Below are 17,012 nucleotides of genomic sequence, written 5' to 3'. Positions count from 1 at the left end.
AATATATTTTGTCTGATAGAAGTATAGCTATTCCTGCTCTTTTTTGCTTTCCATTTGCATGGATGTCTTTTTCCATCCCTTTATTTTCAGTCTGTGTGTATCATTATAGGTGAAGTGTGTCTCGTGTACACAACAGATCATTAGGGCTTGTGTTTTTGTTCATTCAGCCACTATGTATCTTTTTATTGGAGAGTTTAGCCTATGTATATTCAGCGTGACTATTGATAAAGACTTACTCCTCCCATTTTGTTATTTTCTCATTGTTTTGTGGTCTTTTCTTCTTTCTTTCCTTCTTTCCTGTCTTCCTTTTAGTGAAGGTTATTGTCTCTGATGGTTTGATTTAATTTCTTACTTTTTATTTTTTGTGTATTCATTATAGGTTTATTTGGTTTGAGGTTACCATGAGGCTTGCAAGTACTGTCTTATAACCTGTTATTTTAAGCTGATAACACTGCTTGCATAAACAAATAAACAAGCAAAAATAAAACTAATAACTCTACACTTTAACTTTGTTCCCCTGCTTTTTAACCTTTTGCTGTTTTTGTTTATACCTTATTGTACTGCCTGTGTCTTGAAAAGCTGTGGGTCATCTTTCTGTCTTTCTACTTAAGAGTATTTTACATGTCCACAGTTACACAGTGTTATAATACTATATTTTTCTGTGTACTTTTTATAACCAGTGAATTGTGTACTTTTAGATGATTTCTTCTTACTCATTAATGTCCTTTTTCTGATTGAAGTACTCCCTTTAGCATTTCATGCAGGACATGTCTGTTGTTGATGAAATCCCTCAGCTTTCGTTTGTCTGGGAAATTATTTCTCTTTCATGTTTAAAGGATAGTTTCACCAGATATGTACTATTTTCAGGTAAAAGTTTTTTTCCATAAGCACTTTAAATATGTCATACCACTGTATCCTGGCCTGTGTGGTTTCCACTGAATAGTCTGCTGCCAGACATATTGGAGTTTCATTGTATGTTATTTGTTTCTTTTCTCTTGTTGCTTTTAGGATCCTTTATCTTTGACCTTTGTGAGTTTAATTATTAAAAAGCCTTGAGGTAATTATCTTTGGGTTACATTTGTTTGATGTTCTATAACCTTCTTGTACTGGATACTGTTATTTTTATCTAGGTTTGGGGAGTTCTTTGTTGTTATCCCTTTGAATAAACTTTCTACCTCTCTCTTTCTCTGCCTCTTTGAAGACCAATAACTTTTAGAATTGCCCCTTTAAAGCTATTTTCCAGATTTTATAGATGTGCTTCATTCTTTTTTGTCTCCTCTGACTGTATTTTTTTCAGATAGCCTGTCTTCACACTTACTAATTCTTTCTTCTGCTTGATCAGTTCTGCTATTAAGAGACTCATGGGGCTGGGCACCCTGGTTTATGCCTATAATCCCAACACTTTGGGAGGCTGAAGTGGGCAGATCACGTGAGCCCAGGAGTTTGAGACCAGTCTAGGCAACATGGCGAAGCCCCGTCTCTACAAAAATTAGCCAGGTGTAGTGGCTTGTGCCTGTGGTTCCAGCTACTAGGAAAGCTGAGGTGGGAGGATTGCTTGAGCCTGGGAGGTGGAGGTTGCAGTGAGCTGTGATGTCACTGCACTCCAGCCTGAGTAACAGAGTGAGATCCTCAAAAAAAAACAAAACAAAACAAACAAACAAAACAGAAAGAGAGAGAGACGAGAGACTCAGTATGTTGATTGCTTTTTTTTTTTTTGAGATGGAGTCTCGCTTTGTCGCCCAGGCTGGAGTGTAGTGGCATGATCCCGGCTCATTGCAACCTCCGCCTCCCGGGTTCAAGCAATTCTCTCTGCCTCAGCCTCCTGAGTAGCTTGGATTCCAGGCACCTGCCACCATGTCTGGCTGATTTTTGTATTTTTAGTAGAGACAGGGTTTTGTCATGTTGGCTAGGCTGGTCTCAAAACTCCTGATCTCAGGTGATCCACCCATCTCGGCCTCCCAAAGTGCTGGGATTACAGGCATGAGCCACCGCGCCTGGCCTGCATTTTTCAACTGTGGAATTTTGTTTGATTTTTTTAAAATTATTTTAATCCTTTTAAAAATTTATCTGATGGAATTCTGAATTTCTTCTGTGTTACCTTGAATTTATTTGAGTTTCCTCAAAACAGCTCTTTTGAATTCTCTGTCAGAAAGGTCACATATATCTCTTTCTCCAGGATTGGTCCCTGGTATTTAGTTCGTTTGGTGAGGTCGTGTTTTCCTGGATAGTCTTGATACTTACAGATGTTCATTGATGTCTGGGCTTTGAGTAATTAGGTATTTATTGTAGTCTTCTCAGTCTGGGCTTGTTTGTACCCATCCTTCTTGGGAAGGCTTTCTAGGTATTCAAAAGTACTTGATGATACGGTTTGGCTGTATCCTTACCTATCTTGAATTGTAGCTCCCATAATTCCCATGTGTCATGGGAGAGACCCAGTGGGAGGTAATTGAATCATGGGGGCAGGTCTTTTCCCTTGCTGTTCTTGTGATAGTGAATGAGTCTCATGAGAGCCAATGGTTTTATAAAGGGGAGTTCCCACACACAAGCTCTCTCTTGCCTGCTGCTGTGTAAGACATGACTTTGCTTCTCCTTGCCTTCCACCATGATTGTGAGGCCTCTCAGCCACATAGAACTGAGTCCATTAAGCCTGTTTTTCTTTATAAATTACGCAGTCTTGGGTATGTCTTTATTAGCAGCTTGAGAATGGACTAATATACTTGGGTATTGTGATCCATGCCATATCTGCTTTAGGGGACACCCCAAGTCTAGTAACGGTGGGTTACTTGCATACTCTGTGGTTCTTGCAGACTCATAGAGGTATCACCTTAGTGGTCTTCAATAACATTCAGAAGAATTCTCTGGATTACCCCCCAGGTTCCAGGCAGGTCCAGAGATACTATCTTGGAGCCAGGGACATGAGTCAGAAACCTTAGGAATCTACCTGCTGTTCTATTCTACTGCAGCTGAGCTGGCACTCAAACTACAAGACACAGTCCTTCCCACTCTTCCCCCCCCCACCGCCCTTTTCACAGGCAGAGGGGCCTTAGCCCGTGGCCATCACCACCACAGGCCCATGGGGAGTACTGCCAAGCTACTGCTGATGTTCACAAGGGCCAAGGGCTCTCTCGTGAGCTTGTCTTGAATGCTACCAGGCCAGGACTCACCCTTCAGGGCAGTGGGCTTCCCTCTGGCCCAGGGCAGGTACAGAAATGCCATCCCAGAGCCAAGGCCTGGAATAAGGTCTTCAAGAGCCCACTTGTTGCTCTACCCTTCTGTGGCCAAGCTGGTACCTAAAGTGCAAGACAAAGTCCCCTTTACTTTTTCCTCTGCAAGAAGGAGTCCCTCCCATAGCCGCCACAGCTGGGAATGCACTGAGTCTCACCCAAGTCCCACAGTGTACTATCTGGATATCACTCTGGCTATTCAGGGCCCAGGGGCTCTTTAGTCAGCAAATGAGGGATCCTGTGAGGACTGGGCCCTTCCCTTCAAGGCAGTGGGTTCCCTTCTGGCCTAGGATGTGTCTAGAAATCAGAGCTAGGGCCTGGAAAGGAGGCCTCACACCTCTGCCTGGTATCCTAGCCTACTGTGGCTGAGCTGGTTTTAGAGATGCAAGACAAAGTCCTCTTTATTCTTCCCTCTCCTTTCCTTAAGTATAAGAAGGGAGTCTGTTTTGGAGCTGCAAGCTATGCTTGGGGGAGAGGTGATGCCAGCACTCCCTTAGCCACTCCAGCTGGTGTCTCAGTAGGTTGTGTATCCCCCACGTCCACTGCCTCCAAGCCCAACACAGCTAGGCCTTGCCTAGGAGTTGCAGTCCTTGTGGCCTAGACTGACTTTCAAGTTTATTTAGGGCCCCAGAACACTTTAGTCCATGCTGGTGTGGCTTGCTGGAACTCAGGTTCCTACTGCTAGGATGGGTGCTGCCTGTCTGGCTGTGGCTCGTCTGAATGCTTCCTCTGTGGGTGGGCATCAGCTCAGTTCAGCTCAGTTTTGCTTTCTACTGTGACAGGATGGCACTGAGTTCAATGTAAAGTCTCACAGTTGCTGCACTGTCCCTCTCCCAAGTACACAGATTTTCTCTCTGCAGAACAGGGCTGCTGATGGGAGATGGGGGAGGGATGGCGTTGGGATTTAAGACTGTCTTTCCTACCCTCTTCAGTGTCCCTTTCAGTGATATGAAGTTAAAACCAGCTACTGTGAGTGCTCACCTGTTTCTTGGTTCTTATGAAGGTGTTTTTTTTGTGTGTAGATAGTTGTTAAATTTGGTGTTCCTGCATGGGGGATGATTGGTGGAGCTCTCTTTTTGGCCCTCTTGTTCCTGCATATTATCCATTTTTAAGAACTTTTTAATGTATTGCCAAACTGTGTTCCACAAAGGTTTGTACAGTTATGAGTGCACAGTTTAACTGTTGCCTGGATATTATTTAGTTGTAATTTGATAGGAAGAATCATTGTCTTTGATTCCTAAAGGAGTTAAACATTTTTTTTTTCCCACTGCCGTAAGAACCATTTGTATCTCTTCTTGTATAAAATATAACACAGGCTTCCAAATAGATACACTGTTTCTCTACAGAATGTGTAAGTTATTGCTGTCATATGGTACTTTGTAGTTTAGAAGTACGGCGCTTATGTTTCTCTCAGCTTCTCTCTGTAGTGGCAGTTCAAATATAATAGATGAAGAAAAGTGAGGTTCAGAGAGATTAAATAAGTGGCAGAGCTGAGACTAGAACCTAGGTTCTGTGACTTATGTTTCTTTGTTTAGAGATTATAAATGTTTACTTCTCAACTTTCTGAAGTTTAGAAACAAAGCTCTGGGTAATTGTTTTCCTTAGTAATGCTAAATGCTTTATAGATCTTTTAGAAATTCGATTGTAATTTCTATAGCGCACTGATAGAAACATTTTTCATCTTTATGGCTATATGGCTATATAGTTTTTCTTTACGATGACCACTTAAAAGCAGTTGAATACTTTCACATGAGACATTTCAAAGTTATGTATTTTATTAGAATTTTCAGTGGCCAAAAAGTAGCGTCTTTTTTGCTTTATATTGTAACTTCATTCAGGATTCAAAGTTTTCATAGTAAAATTTCAGTAAGTATTTGTTGTCTTCCACAGTGTATAATGAGGAAGTATTTTATTGAACTACTTTTTAAATATTGTCCAACTAGAAACCAGAAATATCACTGATGTCTCAATGTAAAATATTTAACTATATTTTTTAAAATTAGGCTAAATGATGTTCAGGGAATGGGCTTAAAGAAAAGAGAACAATGTTTGTTGCAAGTAGGAAAATGATTAACAGGATCTTATTGGAAATAAAGAGTGAAATATTGCAAGAGACAAAACTTACAAAGAGAGAGGAGTTCCGAAGTCGGGTAAAACTAATATTTTTATGAATATTGATTATTTCCATTTTTAAATTGATGTGAATAATTTATAGGTACAGTTCTTAAAATATGCCTAAGGTCCTCTATTGAATGTATTATTTTGCTCTCCCATTTATTCAAGCCCAGGCGGCATTATATAGTTTTCCCCCTTTGTTTAAGGAAGCTTTCTAGATAACTGCCAAGAATTTCATTTCTTTTTTTCAAAACTTGTATTGTCTAAAAGCTTTGAGAAATATTAATGTGTTATCATAAACTTTAATTAAAATACAATTTTTAATTTTTGTAGTTGGCTTGGACGCCTTTTCTGGCTGCATTCAGTGTGGGTCTACAAGATTGTGATGATACTGAAGTAGCCTCTCTTTGCCTGGAAGGTATAAGATGTGCAATCAGAATTGCATGCATTTTCAGCATTCAGGTAACAGAGAATTTTGTCTTTGTAGCCAGTTTGGAACATTAATTATTTATGCCATTACAGTAGTTTAAATTACAATAATTTTTTATGTGTGACATTAAAAACTAATTTCAAGTTTATGATGGAATTTAAATGAATCAATGTTTAAGCTTCTGAGAAGCTGTTATAGAAGGGGTAGTTCTATACTGATCTGTTTTAAGTTTATCATTATAACTTTGGTTACAGTTCTTTTTTCTCTATTGAAGACTATACAGAAAGTTTTCAAGACTTTGAATTCCTATGTTAATTTGAACATCTTGTTTAAACATATAAAATATCTTATTGAATCATAGTTTATATACAAGGATGTATATATTTTATATGATTTTATAACTTAAGCCAAGAACAGGTTATCTTTAAGACATGTAAATATTGAATACATAATTTTCATGAAAGAAGTCCTTTCTAGTAATTTATATGCTTTGAGGAACTTTTCTTTTAAAAAAAGAAAAATTCATTCAACATTTAATTATAAATGCTAATGGCTTGCAAAAAGTATAGCGTAGCTGTGGAGAAGATGAGCAAATGTATAAATCATGTTTTTGCTAATCTACATAGTAATCAAAACAAAAGTGCTTAATGAATTTTTTTTTTTACTGTATGAATTCATTGGTTATCACTGAAAATCTCAATTTGACACCACCACTGCCTTTGGATTTTAGAAATGTACGTCCTTTCTGCTTCATGCATCATCTTAAAATGAATGAAAATAAAAATCTTTTTTTGTGGAATTATATGTAATTCATGACAAGTAAAACTTACTAAACTTAAAAGTTACTGAACTTACCAGTTTAGGAGTGGAGGTTTAATAGGCAAAAGAAAGGGAAAGGAGGGCTGGGCACAATGGCTCACGCCTGTAATCCCAGCAGTTTGGGAGGTTGAGGTGGGCGGATCACGAGATCAGGAGTTCGAGAGCAGCCTGGCCAACATGGTGAAACCCCGTCTCTACTAAAGATACAAAAAATTAGCTTGGCATGGTAGTGGGCGCCTGTAATCCCAGCTACTCGGGACGCTGAGGCAGAAGAATCGTGTGAACCTGGGAGGCGGAAGTCGCAGTGAGCCGAGATTGCGCCACTGAACTCCAGCCTGGGCGACAGGGTGAGACTCTGTCTCAAAAATTAATAAATAAATTTAAAAAAAAAAATCTTACTGAGCAAGTAAACAGAGTTTGTTGGTGGGGAATTAATCAATCTGCTCTATTTAGAACTGGATAAATATACTTTTCTCTTTTTTATAGCTGGAGAGAGATGCATATGTCCAGGCACTAGCAAGATTTACCTTACTCACAGTGAGTTCCGGTATTACTGAAATGAAACAGAAGAACATTGACACAATAAAAACACTTATCACAGTGGCTCATACAGATGGAAATTATTTAGGAAATTCATGGCATGAGGTATAAGCATTTTATTTTCAACTTTGCAATTTGGTTTATAAAATGAGCTAATGCTAAATGGTCCATCATTGACATGCCTAAATGTTAGGGGAGAACATTAGTACATTTCGAATAAGTACGTTTAGCTTTTTAAAATAATCTGTAATGTAGTCTGTGTTTAAATCCTAGCTGCATATATTTAAATCTTTTTGAAGATATTTTTAACATGGAATTTAACATTTTTTTCCTTTTTGTAATTAAGATTCTGAAGTGCATCAGTCAGTTGGAGCTGGCACAGCTTATAGGAACTGGAGTGAAACCTCGATACATTTCTGGAACAGTGCGAGGCAGAGAAGGATCTCTTACTGGAACAAAAGATCAGGCTCCTGATGAATTTGTGGGTTTAGGGCTAGGTGAGAGTTTTTACAAAGTATCAAAAATTGTTTTTAACTTCCTCATTATAAGTCACTTTATTGTAGTAATGAAATATAATTAGAGGGAGAAGATAAAATGCCTTTTGTCTAACTTTATGAGAAAAAGCATGACTAAGGAACTAAATCTTTTTTGCCTGGTCTGGTTTGCAACATTAAATGACCCTTAGTTTCAGGCTTCTCTCTGGTTGTTGGAGAAGGATACAGTGTGTAGAGTTTTTAAATTACCTGCTTTTAATAATAAGCAGGTAACTTGAATGTGTGAAAGCTGGTATCAGGTAATAGTTGGGGCAACTGGAGAAAGCATTCACATTCAGAATTGTTAAGGCAATGAGCAGACCTAACCAGACTTTTCTGCCAGTATGAAACCTCTCCCCATGGCTCCCCATGGCTCCCCATGCGCTCAATATGACCAGGAACTTCCACATTTAACCCAGTAGAACGAAAGAAAACATTAGCAAAAATGGATAGAGAAGAATGAAAAGCAATACATTTTTTAGTCATAAATGGAAGGAGTTCCACCAGGGAAGAAACAGCTTATTAGACTTTGACCTTAAGTATTTCTGGGTTTGAATTCTTCTGTATTTTTTCCTTATTATGTGTAAGTTACTTTAGTTCACTGAGATTTGATTTCTGCTTTTGCAAACTGAAAGTAATATCTAATCATAGGATTGTTAGGATTAAATAAGAATATATATGACTGGACTTAGCATAATGGCTGGTATATTAGAAGTTTCTAGATATTCTCTGTTCATCGCTCCCCAACCCCCCACCTCCAACCAATCTGGACACATTACTTAGAGCAGGAATCTTCTATCTTTTAGTGATTCCTCTGTTGCTGCTAGCAGTAAAAATTCTTAGAAACCCCAAAAGAATTTCAGACTTTATGAAGGATCCATAGGAAAAGAATTAAAAACCAGGACCATGATATGGCTTCAAGTTGGACTGGGGAAAACTAATTCCCAGTGGTAATCAACTGAAGCAGCTAGCAATGCAATCTGTCCCTCCATGATAGCATAGATGCTATAGTATTGTAAGGTCTGGGAGGTGCAGGTGTAGACTTGATACCTTGGTGATCTAGCAGCAAGATTTAGAACTACCTGAGCATCTGCACAATGACTTACATAACTTGGAAGCCCGACTCTGTACATTAGAACTATAATTACTCCATGGGGTAACATGAGATACAGATGAAAACTATTTTCAGGCAAGGGAAGTGAATGTGCATTGATTGATTCAGTAACTTTGAAAAGGCCTAGAGAGTGTGGGAATGCCAAAATAATGACAGGTGTTAATTGCTGGGCCTGAGTTTTGGCAAGTAGGACTACAGAATTAGGTTACACTAAAAATAAAACACCAGTGGGATATCTTCTAGAAGTTTTAGTCAAATGAGAAATAATGATACTTGCTGATAATATTTACTGGTGTACTTGAAAATGAATTAAAATTAATTCATGTACTGTGCTACTTAGGTTGCAAAGATATGACAGGAACTGTCTTCTCCCTTCAGAAAAAGGGAATTTACAGAAAGATACACACATTGAGGCCTAGAAATGAAAAACAGTTCAGGCTTCCAGACCACTCTCAAGACCAGTAACACTTATTTTATGCCTTATTTAGGTTTTCTCTGTTATGTACTTCTCTTTTTGGTCTGCACCATTCTCTACTCCTGACTCCATGCTCCATTTTGAATCCACATCCTAGAAGGAGCTAGTCTGTTGACTTGACCCCTGTTGGGCAGAGCCCTCCCATTGGGCCGTCGCGTTGGTTACCAGCCAACCCATGTGGCAAATGGCTACCCTTGTCCCCCTGTGCCTACCTAGGTCAGACAGCACATGCTTTCTGGAGCAGAATGTTGTCATCAGAATTTAAGCTAGAAGAAGATGTGGTACAGTCAAGCCAGTTTAGTCTGCATATACAGTGGATATATATATATATATATATATATATTTTAAACTAATATCCTCTTTTTATTTTTATTTTTTTTGAGTCAGAGTCTCACTCTGTCACCCAGGCTGGAGTGCGGTGGCACGATCTCAGCTCACTGCAACCACTGCTTCCTGGGTTCAAGTGATTCTCCTGCCTCAGCCTTTTGAGTAGCTGGGATTACAGGCGTGTGCCACCACACCTAGGTAATTTTTTTTGTTGTTTGTTTGTTTGTTTTAGTAGAGACAGGGTTTCACCATGTTGGCCAGGTTGGTCTTGAACTCCTGACCTCATGTGATCTGCCCACATTGGCCTCCCAAAGTGCTGGGATTACAGGTGTGAGCTACTGCGCCCGCCCATATCCTCTTTTATTAATGGTATCTCTGCCGTGAGTATTCCGTGTAACCAAGTTGACCGGGTTGAGTATATATTTATCATACTGTCTGACTGATAGGAAAAAAGTCTGTACTTTCACTTTTTGGAAATATGAAACTTTCAGTTATTAAGAGTACATAGTAGATAATTATTAGATTTGAATTATATGCATTCTTTTTTTTCTTTTTTTTTAAAGACAAGGTCTCACTCTGTTGTTGAGGCTGGAGTGCAGTGGCACGGTCATAGCTCACTGCAGTCTTGAGCTCTTGGGCTCAACTTTTTTTTAAATTAAAGTTACTAAAGTAAAAGCCTGTCCCAGGCTTTCACTATGTTTTTTTCCTATTTCAGTATGTTGCCCAGGTTGGTTTCAAACTCCTGGCTTCAGGTGATCCTCTCACTTCGGTCTCCCAAAATGCTAGGATTACAGACATGAGCCATGGCACCTGGACTGCATGCTGGTCTTTCAAGAGATATCTTAACATTTAAAAATTCAATGGCTTTGTCACATAAATGTTCAGAGTATTCATGACACATAGTTTAAAAAATCTTATTTAACCTAAATATGCCCTCTCTATTGTAATTGCTTTTCTTTCTGCTTTCTTTTCTGCATAACCATCCTTCTAGGTCTAGGTTGAATTAATATTTCATCATATGTGAAGCCTTTCTTTGAGCTAACACCCCCATTCTCTTGTGTTGTGTGCTTTTGAGTAAATTTGTTTGACAAAACTGGAACTCTTATTAAGGGATTTCACATATTTGTGAAATGGGTTCTTTGGATTCCTAGACATTTTTTATATTCTTTGATTCCTTTAAATATTTTTATTATTAATTCTTTTAAATTATATTTAAATATAAAGGACATTTTGACAAGTGTGTGTATATACATACACATATATACACATATATGTATATACACATATATACACATACACATATACACACATATATAGACATATACACATACACATATGTATATACACACATACACACGTATATACACACATATACACATGTGTATATACACATATACACATACACATATATGTGTACATATACATATACACACATGTGTATATATGTATATACACATGTGTGTATATACACACATATGTACATATACACATGTATATATACACATATATGTATATATACACATATATGTATATATACACATATATGTATATATACACATATATGTATATATACACATATATACATACAACATACACATATATACATGTATACATATATACATATGTGTGTGTATATATATGTATACACACACACACATATTTTTTCGCCACAGAACATATATATATTTCCTCTGTGGAAAGGATATCCTGTTAATACACAAAGGAAGTTATCTCATGATTGGCATTGTTTTTTTCTCATAGGTTTTTCTTTGTAAAATTCCTGTAACATGCTGTGCATGTCAAGTTTGCCTTGACACTATTTCCGTACCACCCCAATACTGTGTCACTTACTTCAGGCTTTCATTCTTGTTCACTTGTATTATAGGAGTAGACTTTTAATTTATCTCTCTGATTTCAATATTTTTTCCTATTTCAGTATGTTCTCCAGATATTACCAGTGTTGTCTTTTGGAAAATAGATTAGATCATATTAGTCTTCTAAAAGATCTGATGGATCCCTGTTTTCGCAAGTAGTACATTAAACCTAAGGGTCAAGGCTTTTCACATTCTTTTTTCTAGTCTGTCTTTTCAGCTTTATCTCCTACTACTGTTCTTTTCCCTTCTTCCTGGTGTCTGCCAATCCTTCATTATGGCTATACTACCAAGTATGTGAAAATATGATGTACAGTTGTATGTTTCCATTACTTTATATAGCTGCCTCTCTGTCTCAATTGCTTTTCTTTCTCCTTCCTTTTCTACATAGTTATCCTTCTAGGTCCAGGTTGAATTAATATTTCATCATATGTGAAGCCTTTCTATGAGCTAACACCCTGTTCTTGTCCCTATTGAAATTAGTTCTATTTAGCAAACTTTATTCTATGTAGTTAGTTCATTTCAGTCATGAAGTAATCATTACATTGCATTGAAGTTCATTATAAACATATCTGTCTTTCCTGGTGTAAATTATTAACTCCTTGAGGACAGGGGTTACATCTTTTTCACATCATTCAGTTCCTAGAATAGAATTTGAGTTTAGCAGGTTTAAATGATATCATCTGTTATGTTTGCATTCAGAAGGGCATTTATTGAGTGGTCACTCAGGTCAAGTGTTTGTAGAGCACCTGCTTTGGACTTAATTTTGAGTAAGGTAGGAAAGTACAAAAATGTATATTACTTGATTCCTAACCTTAGGAAACTTTTTATCTGGCTGTGAAGGCAACATTAACACACCTGAAATAATTTATATGAAACTGTATGAAAGTAATTCTGATTTGAGTAGTACTTAGCTAAGTAAATGCTTAGTTCAAAGGCAGATGAGAACAATGGAGAGGAACTTTTCGTTGAGAACCCAAATTGAGTCTTGGTAGGTAAGTTTTAGATAGTTGAGGAATGGCACATTTTGGCTAGACTGTTGAAGGGAAGTGCTTTAAATGCTAGGCTAAGAGTTTATATTTTATCTTGTAAGTAACAGTAAGCAAAATGAAGGAGAAGATTTAGGAAATAATCTGGCAGGGGGATGAAAGAGAGATTGAAGAGGGAAATAATTAATGGCAGGGAAATCAGTCATGAAATGGTTTCAGTAATCTAGGACTGAGATTATGAGGGCCAGAACTAGGTAGAAGTGGAAATGAACAGGTGATATGAAAAACAGATCAAAAGAAAAATTTAGTGACTAGTTGAATATTGATAGTGGAAGAGGGGAAGGATATCAAAGGTGATTCTGAAGTTAAGAATTTGAAGACTGGGAATATTGTTATTCTCCTCTCCAACACATGGAACCAGTTTCAAGGGAAAAGATGACTGATTCTTTTCAATAAAAGGGTATTAGAAAATACAGGTAGAATTTTCAACTGACCTTTGTAAATAGGAGACTAGAGATTAAATGACAAAGGAAGTCTAAATTTTTGGTGTTGGGATCATCCTCAGAAGATATCATTGGAACTGGGATTAGTGCTGCATTTCTTTAAACATTAAGGGGAATCATATCTAATATCTATAATGTTGTGATATAAATTCACAGTGCCCCTACTTTGTGTGATCTTTACAAACATAGTTTGTGACTTATAACCATGTGTTATATACTACTTAGTAAAGTTCGTGTGCACATTTGGCCTTGTTAATGTCACTGATGCCAAAAGAATTGTTCACCTGAAGCATTCTTTTATTAGGAAAGCAGTTGATTTCAGAAGTGTGTTTTAGAACTGTTAAGTGTATTCTTCTACTGAATTATTTTCAAACTGAAATGACTCTTTTTTATGTGTGGTAGTTGGAGGAAATGTGGACTGGAAACAGATAGCAAGTATTCAGGAATCCATTGGAGAAACCAGTTCTCAGAGTGTTGTTGTTGCTGTAGATAGGTAAGGTATTCATTTTATTCCCTTTTCAGATGATTACTATTTCAGTTCTGTAGCATTTAGGTGTTGGTAAAAAGAAAAAAATTATTGCCAAAATCATTTTTCTAAAGTAATATAAAATTATATTGTGATATGCTGTGATTTAGATGATGAAGTACCTATAATTTTGCTTTTTGGATCATAGAATATAAGATGATAAACAGTATGAAAATTTAAGTTGCAATAGATACTAATGGGCATTAAGGAAATGGTAACCTTGATGGCAAAGAATACAAATGTTTTATTTTCTTGTAGAAAACTTACTTCCCTTATTATCCCTATTTGAAAATGTTGTGTAGTTTATTTTTCTGGGTCCACAATAAAGACTGCATTATGGATGAAATGAAAGGTTTTATTGGCAATTCTCATTATAAACTTTTTTGAAAAGGACTTCAGAATTTATATATTATACACATGACCACATATTCCCCATTTTTAGTTTGTTTTCTGAAAGAAAACCCATAGTATGCTTTATTTACTACAGAATATTTCCAATTTTAAAATGCCTAGCACGTAGAACAATATCTCCTATTGTTACTTGAAGATTAGCTTTTTCTGGATAAATGCCCCCAAAATTGAAACATTTTACAACAATGTTTTTTCTTTTTCTTCCTCCCCCCCACCCCACCCCCCAACTTGTGATGGAAACTTTCAGAAACATAATTTGTACAAATCTTTCCTTGATAGTCTGGAAACTCATGCTGATCCATTATTTTACTTTGCTTCAGATAAAACTTTTTGCTCTAAGTACAGGTAGAACTAGAATGTTCAGTGGCCACTGACCCTGGAAGTACTCCATGGAACTTTTTCCTTGAATTCTTAATGTCTGCTTGCTGTTGTTTTTTGTGTTTTGTTTTGTTTTTTTAAGAGGAGAGTCATTTGCCTATTTTTTTGTGAAGACTGAAGAAAGATTATCTCATACCTACTGTATAACAAACGTGAAGGCTTGCCACAGATGAGGCACTTGGAACACGCTTTACATTTAATCTTTTCAGTAGCCTCATGAGATGGGTATTCTTGTCCACAATTTACAATGAGGAAACTGAGACAGAAAAAGATTAAATAACTTGCTCATTCCCACAACTAGGCTTGTGTAATAAGCATGCATGCTTAACCTCTCCACCTTTCAGCCTGCATGTACTACTGCAGAGCTATGTAATAGCGCTTCTGCTACGGGGCTAGCTTTCTTGTCAATGATTTTCTTGCTTTCCAGAAAAATCATCTTCCGTCATTTTGAGAATCTATTCAGGCATGATTCAACATTTTACCTACTGTTTCTGCTTTTATAATGTACTTGATATGACCACATCCAGTTCTAATTTATCTTCCTATCCACTGTTTGTTACAGAGGGACATGTTACTCATTTGAAATTACCTCTCTGTTTTAAGAATTTATGCTATTTCAGAGGAGATTTAGCATCAATTTTGTTACTACTTTGTCATCACAATCTTGTCATCGCCAGATACTTGTAAAAACAAATCCAATATCAAATTTTATACAAAACCTCAGTATTGCAAGTTTTTGCTTATAGTGAAAACACTGAAAGTGATATATTTGATCTCTTATAATGTTATATTATTCTTAAGTGGTACTTTTCACTTTCCCATTAAATGTTTTTTGAATATCTGAGTTTATTTTCATATCGTTATGTTCAAACTTTGGTCCATTACCCAACTCAGTGGTAGTCAAGACAGTAGTGAAAATAGTGTCAGGCATCAATCTGGGGAGTTCTGTACTTACCCAGCAGACAGTCATTTTCCTGTCCTTAGGCCTATTTTTCTGTATAACCTGTTATTACAAGTACAGGAACTAAAGAAAAAAATAATTTTTGGATGTTTAGTTCTTTATAGCTTCTGGTTTATTAACCAACAGAGAAGAGAATAAGATTTTATTACAGACTTTAAGGTGATAAAATTTTCTAATTATCTACTTTTGTATTAGGAATCTTGTATTATTAGAATATAGGAGAAGAATATTGGGCTCTTCAATCTGGGAATAACTGATCCTTTAGCATTTGCTAAGATAGAATTTTTTATGCATTATTAAATTAGACCAATTTCATAATGAATATTACTAAACTATGCAGGAGATAGACTTTGTCCATGAATGGTTTATTTTTAATAGCTAAAAAACGATTATTTAGCATCATAGTTTTTCTCTTTATGGTTTTTTTATATATACCAGATCTAGCTATAAACTGGCTCACCTCGCACTTTGGAATATTCCACCTATCAGAAAATATGTACAGCTCATCCCAACTTCCTTTGCTCATAAATACTTTTCATTTAGGCCTAAGAAATAAATGTTACCTCTGATATATTCACTGTGAAAAAACCTTTTACAGGTATAATAATATAGGCTGCTTGTGTATTGCATACAGTTTAAAAATTGATTTAATCCAGAATCTGCAAAAGTTTTGCCAACCTTTTTTTGTTTTTGCATCTGTATTATAATGTGATGAAGCAGTAATCTTACCAATGTTTTTTTCCTAATGCTTTTTAAAAGCACATGATTTTTAATATTCATAAACAAGGTTCTTGTGCTTCTGTCCTTTGCTTTTTCTATGGAAAATGTAGAAACCATTTCATAGGCTGATTTTATGAAACACAGCTCTGTTCTCTTGCCTTAATATTAAGGCTTGACTTTAAATGCCCCCACAGACTGCTGTGCTCTACCATATGGCTTATCTTTAGTGGAGCATTACTAGAAATAGAGTGACCCCCTCAGAGACTGTGAAAGTGAGTAGGAATTGGGATGCCCTTTCTCAGAATGGATGCTCCCCCAACCTTCCACCATCACAACAGTCCACGGAACCTGTCTTATTGCTGATGATAGTTCTCTCTCCTGTTGCCTTTGTTCTCCATTATTTCAACACCTTCAGAATCTATTGCTTCCCTTCCCTGTGGTTCCATCTCTGCTTTTGTTCTTTCTTTACCCCTCTACTGTTTGCCATTTGCTTTCTTCTCAGTTAAAAAATCTTTTTTTCTTTGTTTTTGTTTGTGTGCATTTTCTTGTTCTCCTATACTATTTACTTTTGACTGTATTCATGATGTGGCTTGTTTACAGCCATTGCCTTCCATGAGAATACCTCTAGTTTGAGAAATCAGCTGACCAAATTCGTAGTCTGGCAGTTTTCATTTTTGTTTTGCGAGAGCTCTGTAGACTTTGTATATCTTTAATTTCTGGGTCCAGTCTAATCCCTGGATTAAGTGGGGCCATATTACTTTTAATTTTTCCCCCAGATTGTGTTTTCTGCCAGATTTTGGAATTATTGCTTCATTCTGCTGACAAGAACAATATAGAAAATCTTAAGACATTTCTTTAGCAGGACCTCACATTCTGAGTCATCATGTTACCAGTTTCTAAACTGTTTTTCCTGTATTGTTTTTTACTCATTGTCAGGACACATAGACATGCAAGGACACTAGGGTTAAAAAATCATGATATACTCGGAACATTTAGATTGCGATAGTAGAAAAAAAAGGGTTTGACTATACCTTTTGCTCAGTATAGGGTATATACTTATACTGAGACAGTATAGA

At 36.7% G+C, this 17,012-nt stretch overlaps 1 protein-coding gene across 2 annotated transcripts in view; it reads left to right on the top strand.

The window, feature by feature from the left end:
* The window catches only part of ARFGEF1 (ADP ribosylation factor guanine nucleotide exchange factor 1), a 143,948-nt gene that overhangs the window by 95,417 nt on the left and 31,519 nt on the right, over window positions 1–17,012 (top strand). For both annotated transcript variants that reach the window (XM_054497547.2, XM_054497546.2), the window contains exons 21-24: window positions 5,673–5,801; window positions 7,075–7,233; window positions 7,475–7,625; window positions 13,343–13,433. In XM_054497547.2, coding sequence (XP_054353522.2) covers window positions 5,673–5,801; window positions 7,075–7,233; window positions 7,475–7,625; window positions 13,343–13,433 — 530 coding nt within the window. The remainder of the gene's footprint in view (window positions 1–5,672; window positions 5,802–7,074; window positions 7,234–7,474; window positions 7,626–13,342; window positions 13,434–17,012) is intronic.

Source organism: Pongo pygmaeus, chromosome 7, assembly GCF_028885625.2.
Source record: "Pongo pygmaeus isolate AG05252 chromosome 7, NHGRI_mPonPyg2-v2.0_pri, whole genome shotgun sequence".
Taxonomy (NCBI): Eukaryota; Metazoa; Chordata; class Mammalia; order Primates; family Hominidae; genus Pongo; species Pongo pygmaeus.
This window is presented reverse-complemented; position numbering and strand designations above follow the sequence as displayed.